The 10,304-nt window shown below is 39.6% G+C and overlaps 1 protein-coding gene across 1 annotated transcript in view; it reads left to right on the forward strand.

Moving 5' to 3' along the window:
* The window catches only part of LOC131323295 (uncharacterized), a 31,118-nt gene extending 24,042 nt beyond the window's left edge, over positions 1 to 7,076 (forward strand). Inside the window, exon 2 of the mRNA XM_058355009.1 lies at positions 6,870 to 7,076. Within this exon, the coding sequence (XP_058210992.1) occupies positions 6,870 to 7,061 (192 nt within the window). The 3' untranslated portion in view covers positions 7,062 to 7,076. The remainder of the gene's footprint in view (positions 1 to 6,869) is intronic.
* The last annotated feature ends 3,228 nt before the right edge of the window (positions 7,077 to 10,304 follow it).

The following is a 10,304-nucleotide window of genomic DNA, read 5'->3' on the forward strand; positions in this document are numbered from 1 at the left end:
CAATGTACTCCCTCCATCCCATTTTGATAGTTCCCAACGAAAAGATGCATAATTTCGGGTAAAAAAATAAGCTATTTCCATTCTTGATTTTTCGAGTTTTTTCATACCAGATATCTCGTCTTTAATTTTGTGTGAAAAATTCCTAAAACATGCACTTCATTTTTAATCCGAAAATTACACGTCTGTCAACAAGAAACTTCAAAAGAAAGCAACTTCAAATTCCATTGCAAAAGAAAGCCTTTCCATGGCTTATATTTACAGGCACCTAATGCATCTATCAACAAGAATTTTGTTGTGAGCACCATGAACGCCAAAGCTTCTCTCCTACCAAAAATATATCAAGAACCACCAAACCCAATTAGTACAACACTAAGCTTCCAATTTTACATGCATCCCAATTTAGGTTACTCAAAGCATTGTTTTCCTCCAAAAGAGTAAACAAACCTCAATTCTCGAATCTCGAATCTGTGGGGTCAAACTTGCAAGCCTTCAATTCTAAGCATGTTGCATTTGAATAGTGTCCTTAATATAATTGTGAATATAATCATAGTCCTTAAAAAGGTCCGCATAAAATAACTGTTGGAATTACGTCAATTTGGTACCATTGATACACTTAAAATGAAAACAAACTAAAAGTGCACAGCTAAAGCAATTATTCTTCATGCCAGACCAAAAAAAGAAGAAAAGATATTACATTCCATTACCCCGTATATCTCAATGTCTAGCTTCATTCTAAGAATTATTCATCAATGGATGGAGGTTATGACCCAAAAAATGAATTACAGAGAATGAGAAAAAAACAGAAAAGTAAATCACAGAAGACCGATCATGCGCACTAAACAAAGAAAAGAGAAGGATTGAAAAATGAAATTACTGAAATGCAGTCAAGTTAACCAACCAAAAATGTTTTTTTTTTCTTGGTTATATCTATAAACATTCCCACTCTTCTAACCCAACAAACAAGAGGGGTAATTTTTGAGTCTCTAGCTTAATTCTTTCCCTATTATTGCGTTTTTCATTATATTAACCAACACAAATGAAGATGCAACATAGGATAGAAAAGTACAGGAGAGAGAAAAAGGCAAACAAAGAACCAACATTTATGGAGTAATCAAAACTCAATCAATAGTACTTAGTTCAAGATATAACAGGGAAAGAAAAGTAATAATAAGCCATTGCAAAGAAAACTGAATCAAAAGTCTATGTGCTTGTTCAGACCTAAATATCTTCAACCAATTTGATTCTTCTGCAGCGACCAAAAGTTCTGAACCACATTATTATAAACTTTTGAAAATCCTACCAGAGAATCAAGAAAATATAAGGCGAAACTTCCGACGATAAAATATTCTTTGGTTTTGAAATTTGAGTGGCTTGACCGAAGGAAATATCCTAGATTGATAACTTACACAGTAATTTCAAGTACATATTGACGCACCCTCATACAGTGAGCCACGAAATAGCCCATTAAACAAATAACTAAATTATGCCTAGACCTTCAACAAAATATGTGCCTCTTCCAACCAAGAAAAGTCCGATGATACTTTGCCAATAAAACCAATAAAGCTTCAAAAAATTAAACCATGGCCGCATTAGAATTACGTATACAGTGAAAGAGAAATCTAAAGTGGAACCGATGAGTCAATGTGGTTGTTTAGAATCTTAGATCATATAACAATCTTTCTCTAATTTGATTTCTCTGAATCGACAAACAGTTCCACACAATTATAGATCCTACTTGTGAGGCTACAACATTCCTTAATTTTGAACATTTCAGTGCTTTCGCCAAACAAAATAGCCTGGATTGATAACTTACATGATAGTTTGAGATAGATAATGACGCACCCTCATGCCGCAGACTAGAAGCATCGATACACTAAGAGATACAACACATTGAATATGGGTAAACTTGACAGAAGTTTTTGGTTCGCCATTCATTGAGTAGGAAGAAATAGGAGCAAAATCCATTAACATCCTACTCAACAGTTACAACTTATAACCTTACCATGAAGATACCCACAACTTTACGGGAACTTGTGGTCTAATTCCTCATAGAGGCAATACATCAAACACCTAACTTGCAGTAGTACGTGCATGAATCACAGAGTTCCTGTATAGAAGAAGTTTTGTTCGATCATTTAAAGTAATTGATATGGTACTATCATTATCATCTGATATAGTTCGTATCCTACCTGTTTTTTTTGGGCCAGAATTTTTGGGAATTTAAAAATTGGGAACGAGAAAGAGAGCAGTGTTGGTCGTCGATGATGCCAGGAGAGATGTCAGTTAGAGCCACAGTTCCACACCCTCACCAGAACAGGACCGATATATGGAGGCTGGTGTTATTGTAAATTGTCGGCGAATGTTTTGGGAAGAATTTGTTTACGACAAAGTTCCATGGTCTCATAGTCTGGGGCGCAATTGAATTGACGTAGAAGGAGAAATCTTAGGAAATGCGTACCGCGTGGAAGCAGAAGCTATGGCAGAGGAGATTTTGGGCGATCGGCAATGGCGGATGAAGAAATTCTGAGCGTCGCGGGGAGGGAGTCAGTCGAAGTGAGAAACGTACTCACTGCTTCAATTCAAAGGTGTAGCAGTTGGGAGGTTGTCGTTGGTTCACTTTTGGAGACGGCCGTCCTTTGGAAACAACGGCCCACCGAAATGGTGCCCAACAGAAGCAGTGCCGTAGGATTTGAAGGCAAAGTGTTATTTTCCATTTGGGGTGGGTAGTTACTCCAAATCTTCCGAAGGGGTATTATTCAATCGTTTTTGTTGGGGCCGTATTATTGTGTCAGTGGGAGTAGGATGTAGATGGGGCAGAAATTAGTTGCAATTGTTAGGGGCATTTGTGGAAAGTAAAAATGAGGAAATATTTTTGTACATTTAAAAGAAGTAGTATAGATAACTAAAGTTCGTGCAAACTTTGCCACGAAGATTACTTATGCTAAAATACGACACAAGATTTAGGTAGTTGATGGCGAGGTCACAACTTCATTTTCTTGTTTACAATCGCACACCATTAACATGCCTCCAATGGAACTCCTAAAACGGTGTATACCTTATTGGCTGGAAGATTTTTGTAACGGTCTGTTTTCGACCAACTTTTCCTGAACTAAAGGTAAACAATTATATGTTTGCCTCATAATATCTTGGAGTACTTCGAATACCCTATTTATCAATATATAATAGGTCTTGACCTGATTTAAAATGAGGTAGTTGCGAGCATTTTACCGAAAGGAATTATTTTTTGACCCATTGAAGCTAAAATGGTCAATTTTTTTTTATGCATAAATCATTTTTGGTCCAAATTACTTAGGTTTGAAAGTAGATTGGAAAAGCTTTTTACCGGGCCAAAACACGTGCAAATTGGATTCTCGGAGTGTCCGGGACAAACGCGCAGAGTTGGATGCGCCCGGGGCGCACTCCATTGCGCTCCGGGCGCATCCTAAAAATTTTATGACAAGCAAACTTTTGTAGGCTTGGAAAGGACACACCTGAAATCCAATTTGCGCCTGGTTTGGACGGTTTAAAAGCTTGTCCAATCTACTTTCTAACTGAAGTAGTTCTGATAAAAAATCACTTGTACATTAAATGAAATTACCATTTTACCCTTAGTGGTTCAGGAAAAAAATTATTTTAAGAAAAGGCTCGTATCCCCCTCATTTTAAATTGGATCAAGACTAATTGTATATTGACAAATAGAATTTTCGAAGTACTAAAAGATGATGAAAACCAACAACAAAATTAGTGAAGTTTCATTTATGAAAATTTGGTTGAAAGCAAACCGGTTCAAAGATCATTGGAGCCACTAAAGTCATTTGCGGGGCTTCTACACATTCTAAGTTCCATTTGGCAATATATTCAAAGTTCTAGGAGGTTATAGGGCTTTTTATATATGCCACCCATTAAATTTTTTGCAGCCAGAGTAATTCTTCTCAGCATTACTCTTGGCCGTAGAGAATTACTCTTGGCCAGTAGCAAAGAATTACTCTTGGCCGTGAGGAATTACTCTTAGACGCAGAGAATCACTCTTGGCCAGCCGCAAAGAATTACTCTTGGCCGTGAGGAATTACTCTTGACCGTAGAGAATTACTATTGGCCGTGAAGAATTACCCAGGACCGCGAAGAATGACTCTTGGCTGCGAGATATTTCTCTTGGCCATTGAGAATTACTATATGCCACGAGGAACTATGCGGCCAAGCGTAATTCTTTGCGGCCAAGAGTAATTTTCTACGGCCAAGAGTAATTCCTCGTGCCCACGAGTAATTCTTCACGGCCAAGAGTAGTTCTGTGCGGCCAAGAGTAGTTCTCTGCGGTCAAGAGTAGTTCCTCACGGCCAAGAATAATTGTTCGCGGCCCCGAGTAATTGTTCGCAGCCAATAATATACTTCTTTGCGGCCAGGTATATTTTTTTGTGGCCATGAGTAATTCTCTGCGGCCAAGAGTAATTTCTTGCGGTCAAGAGTATTTCTTCGCGGTCCTGAGTAATTCTTCGTGGCCAGGAGGACTGAAGAAACAGAGTGAGAAATCTTGGAACTGGGGTTCTAAACAAACATAAGGCCAACTTGTTGTGCACACTGTGGCACTATGAATTTTCAGGTATAACTAAAGTTGGTGCAGACTTTGCCACGAAGATTACTAATGTTGAAATACGACACAAGATTTAGGTAGTTGATGGCAAGGTCACAACTTCATTTTCTTGCTTGCAATCGGACACCATTAACATGCACGGAACTCCTAATACAGTGTATACCTTACAGGCTCGGAAGATATTTGCAACGGTCTCCTTTCTACCCACTTTTAATGAACTAAAGTTAAACATTTTTATGGTGGCATTCTAATATCTTGTAGTACTTTGAAACCCCTATTTATCAATATATAATAGGTCCTGACTTGATTTAAAATGAAGGAGTTGCGAGCGTTTTACCGAAATGAATTATTTTTTGATCCACTGAGTGTAAAATGGTCAAATATTTTTATGTATAAATCATCTTCGGTCCAAACTACTTGAGTTAGAAAATAGATTGGACAAGCTTTTTAACGGTTCAAACCACGCGCAAATCGGATTTTGGGAGTGTTCGGGACGCACATGCAAAGTTGGACCTTTTATGCAGCTTTTGTGTCCCCAGGCGCATTTTGATGCTCCCTAGGCGCACACTATTGCGCCCTGGGCACATTCTTAAAAATTTTATGACAAGCGTAATTTTGCGGACTTGGCACGGACACACCCGAAATCCGATTTGCGTGTGGTTTGGACCATTGAAAAGCTTGTCCAATCTACTTTCTAACCGAAGTAATTTCGATATTCGTACTTCAAATGAAATGACCATTTTACCCTTAGTGGGTCAAAAAAATTTATTTTGGTAAAAGGCTCGTATCTCCCTCATTTTAAATCAAACCAACACCAGTTGTATATTGACAAATAGGATTTCCGAAGTACTAAAATATGATGAAAACGAACGAGGAAATTAGTGAAGTTTTATTTTTGAAAATTTGGTTGAAAGCAGACCGATTCAAAATCTACTCTAGAACTGAAGTGGTTTTGATCCAAAATCATTCGTACATCAAAAGAAATTACCAAGAAAGTATGGGATACTCTAAAACATTTTATGTGGATATGGGCACTGGCTAGTGTATGGGGAGAATGGTCCTTCGAAAATTAGTCGAGTTGCATGTAAATCGGTCTAGAATTATGAAAAAAACATCTATTTGTGATATGGATTAATTATTTCAAAAAAAGGAAGACACGAATAATGGTAAATAATTAAGAACATCAATCATTCAGCAAGTTTAGGGACATTTTCCCACTGACTAAACTACACATCGTCGGTGGCACCACGAAGAGTGGCCGGTAGGAGTGTACGTAACATTGTGTGTTTTTCCTTTTCTTTGGAGTCAGTTTTGTCAGCAAAAGTAAGGGCATATCATGGCTCTTACCGAGTACCAACCTCGCTCTGCCCCTCTCCAATTTCTACAATAGCTACAGCAAGCAAAACCATAAAAGCATGATTCCCCAGTATTCCACCGGCCTCACTTGCCCCTTGGCATGCTAGGTACAAAGAAAACTTAACTGGAAAGTATCCCAAAAAAAGCCATCACTGATTGAGCTTCACTTTGATGAGTGAACCGCATACATGAAATTGAATCTCAACCACTAGTTACTCTTTTCAGGGTACTTTCTGGATAAGTTTTCTTTGTTCCTAGCATTAATGTTTAAAAAAAAAACTACAATAGGTTGTCAATTGGAACGAGCTGCTGCTCCGATAGCTATTCCATTCTTCACTATTTTCACTCGACATAAAAAACTCATGCATCTCTCTCCAATCGTCTCTCTCAATACCATGAATTCCGATTATTTACGTCCGATACGATAAAAGAAAGCATAAAAGTGCAACAACAACTCAGTAACATGTAAGTGCAAGAGAGTGATTTACTCGGATTCATTAAAAGTCTAACCAGCAAATAGAGTTGAAAAATGCCTATCCAAAAAAAAAAAAAAAAATAGAGTTGAAAAATACCACTTTCAAACTGTAAATTGTTTGAGAAACCTATTCTAGTAAAGTGGGTTGTCTCACCCTCCCTTCACAATGGAGGCAGAGATTTGAGCTCCACAGGAGGCGAATTTGGGGTCCAATTGTATACCCAAAGAAACGATGCTTCATACTTCATATAGAACGACATTTTTATTACAGAATTTGATACAAAAATGATGTGATTTTCATTAGTCTTTCTAATTTCAAGTAAAAAGCACTATTATAAGTCATGGTAAGTTAGGTTCATCGGAACACTCTTCATTGCAAAAAAAAGAAGATTATATCTACTGACCCGCTAGCTTCCTCTGCATTGATCTGGTTTTTGGTGTTTGGTGCAGGAATTTGATAGGTTATACGGGCCGGGGTGGCAGTGTATCGTAGGGACAGATTTCAGCTCGTTCGTGACTCACTGTACGGATGTTTCATTCACTTCTGCATTGGAAACCTTGCTATTTTGCTCTTTTAGGGGCTCAGCAGGCCCAGAGGCTGAGGCAACCCAAAATTCTATCTTGGAGGCTGTGAAAGCATGAACTTTGTGTCCATTTTCCTTCTGTTGGTTTTCTGCTCTAGACTTGGAATTAATGAGAAAATCTCTTCATTGACAAAGTCTCTTAACTGTCACCTCATATTTTGCAAACTTGTTCATTTGCTTGTTTCATCTGCTCGGATACGATTTGTCTTCTCTGGTGAACATTTTACTTTTGTCCTGTGAGTCAGAGAGGAGGAGAACCATGGTGACCAAATTGTGACTGAATTATCACCAAATTCATTCCAATCTTCAAACTTCAAATTCACTTCAACTGGGAGATGCTGTCCATAAGAAACTCGGCGATCAATCGAGCCAGTAACCAAGCACATGAGGCAGATTCAGTGGATGGTCAGTGACCCGGATTGGGAAATCTTGTAGGGAGGAGACAGGGATTTTAGTGCGGCACATGAGCCACCTGGATCCCCGGGTCCGAACCCGTTCAGTCACGAACTCAGAGACAACATCCCCATCACATGGAACATATGGTCATCGATCAAGCAAAGTACACATCTGGGTAATCTTTCACGAACACCACTTTTTCCCCTTTTCTCTTTCCTTTTTTCTTTTATGCCGATAAGTCAAGTGACTAGAGAAACAGAGCAAGAAATCTTGAAACTGGAGTTTTAAAATGGTCAAATCTTTTGATGTATAAATAATATTGAATCCATGCTTGGGTTAGATAACGAAGGAATCAAGGTTGCCACTGAAAGCTACACAAGCCAAATGCCTGGAATTCAGGACCAAGTTTGGGTGGCTTCCTGGACTGCTTGCCTTGCAAAAGCAGAGATTCCTGAATCATCTCACCTTTGGACCAATATGGATTTACCAAGTGCTGCTGCTAGCTGTGAGGAAGATATTGCAGAGGAGAGGGCTGAAGAGCAGGTGGTGAACGTGTCTGAACAACCTGTTACTGAAGTAGAGCCACAGAATGATATGACCAACCCTGGCCAAAAGGAAGTCAGTGGTGGTCCACTTGAAGATGAAAATACCACAGAAGAGCTGGCTGCTCCAGTAGCTCCTACAATTACTCCTGCAGCTGTCCAAGATCTCACAGAAGACGAATAAATTCAATCGTTATGTGTCTTGACAATCTGTTTTGCCACCTGTTTGAATTGTGGTTTTGTGACGTCAGAATACTGTGCTAAAAACTCGTTTAGTATTTCGTACTTGTCTTTGATTTGTAAGTTTCCCGTACTTAATCGTTTGAAGGTTTCACGTACTTATGATGCATGTATTCGTATGCATCACAGGGGTTTTAAGTTTCTCGTACTTTGAATATTTCGTGGCTAACATGTACTTTTAAAGTTTATGCATGTCTGTCCAAGTTTCTCGTACTTAAAGTTTATGCATGTCTGTCCAAGTTTCTCGTACTTCAATTTCATACAAGTGTTTCTCGTATGTGTTTAAGTTTCACGTATTTAGAACAATTCACAAGTATTTCGTACTTGCGTTCTCACAAGTGTTTCGTACTTGCGTTTAAGTATTTCGAACACGTATTTAGAACAATTCACAAGTATTTCATACTTGCGTTCTCACAAGTGTTTCGTACTTGCGTTCTCACAAGTGTTTCGTACTTGTGTTTAAGTATTTCGTACTTAAATGTTTGAAGTTTACACAAGTGTTTCGAACTTGTGCAGCTAAAATAACAAAACTAGAACACGAGAGAGTTTTATTCGTAACTCTCACACAATCACGATGTGCATAAAGAAAATTTTATTCATACAAAAAATTTTCTCAAATTATGGACATTCTAAGGTCTTGGCACTGGGTTCCCATCCAAGTCTGCCAATCGATAAGCCCCAATGCCCGCGATTTCTGTAACTCGATATGGGCCTTCCCAATTCGCCCCTAGCTTTCCCTCATTAGCCACTTTAGTATTGCCGAGCACTTTTCGTAGCACAAGGTCTCCAACACCGAACTCTCGTGGGTGTACGTTCTTGTTATAACTTTTGATGAGCTGCTCTTGGTATGAGGCCAAGTGCACCAGGGCCCGCTCTCGTCGTTCCTCGGCAAAGTCTAACTCAATCTCCAAGGCTCTGTCATTTCCTCCACTTTCAACCAAAGTGGTCCTGTTGGTTGGCAGACCTATTTCCAATGGAATAACAGCCTCTATTCCATATGCTAATGAATAGGGGGTCTCTCCCGTAGACCTCCTTGGCGTTGTTCGGTATGCCCATAGAACCAATGGCAATTCATCGGGCCATTTCCCCTTTGCCTTATCCAAACGTTTCTTAATCCCATCAAGAATTGTTTTGTTTGAAGCCTCTGCTTGTCCGTTGCTTTGAGGGTAGGCTGGAGTTGAGTAATAATTTCTTATCCCATACTGGGCACAGAAAGTTTTGAATTTCTTCTGAAATTGTGACCCATTGTCTGTAATCAACGAATAAGGTACCCCAAAGCGAGTTATGATGCTCTTCCACACGAACCTTTCTATCACAGGTTCAGTGATCTTGGCCAATGGCTCAGCCTCGATCCACTTAGTGAAGTAATCTGTTGCAACTAGTAGGAATTTTCGATTCCCAGTTGCTTTGTGTAGTGGACCTACTATGTCCATTCCCCATTGAGCAAACGGCCAGGGACTTATCAGCGGCACCAGGTCCTCGGCTGGTGTTCGAATCATTGGTGAAAATTTCTGACACTTCTCACAAATTTTTACGTACACCTTAGCATCTTCTTGCATGTACGGCCACCAATACCCTTGGGTGATTGCTCGGTGGGCTATGGATCGACCACTAGCATGGCTTCCACAAGTTCCCTCGTGAATTTCATGGAGGAACTTTTGCACCATCTCAGGATGCACACAAAGCAAGTAGGGTCCTGTAAAAGACTTCCTCAATAGTTTTCCCTCTGGGGATAACCAGAACCGAGCAAATTTGGTCCTGATTTTATGAGCCTCCTTTTTGTCCAAAGGGAGTGTTTCATCTCGTAAAAACTCCACTATTGGGTCCATCCAACTTGGTCCTTGGTTCACATCCAAGACCATCTCCACACTTCTCCCAATGCTCGGCTCAGTCAGATACTCCACGGCTATTTTTCTTTTAAACTCAGATGATACAGCTGCGGCTAACCATGCCAATGAATCTGCATGAGCATTCTTTCCAGAACTTATCTGCTCAATATACACCCTCTCGAAGGTATCGAGCAGATCTCTGGTCACCTGTACATATGCCGCCATCTTCTCGCTCCAGGTTTCACATTGCCCGGACAGTTGATGGACTATGAGTTGTGAATCGGAATACACCCT

Source organism: Rhododendron vialii, chromosome 4a (assembly GCF_030253575.1).
Source record: "Rhododendron vialii isolate Sample 1 chromosome 4a, ASM3025357v1".
Lineage (NCBI taxonomy): Eukaryota > Viridiplantae > Streptophyta > Magnoliopsida > Ericales > Ericaceae > Rhododendron > Rhododendron vialii.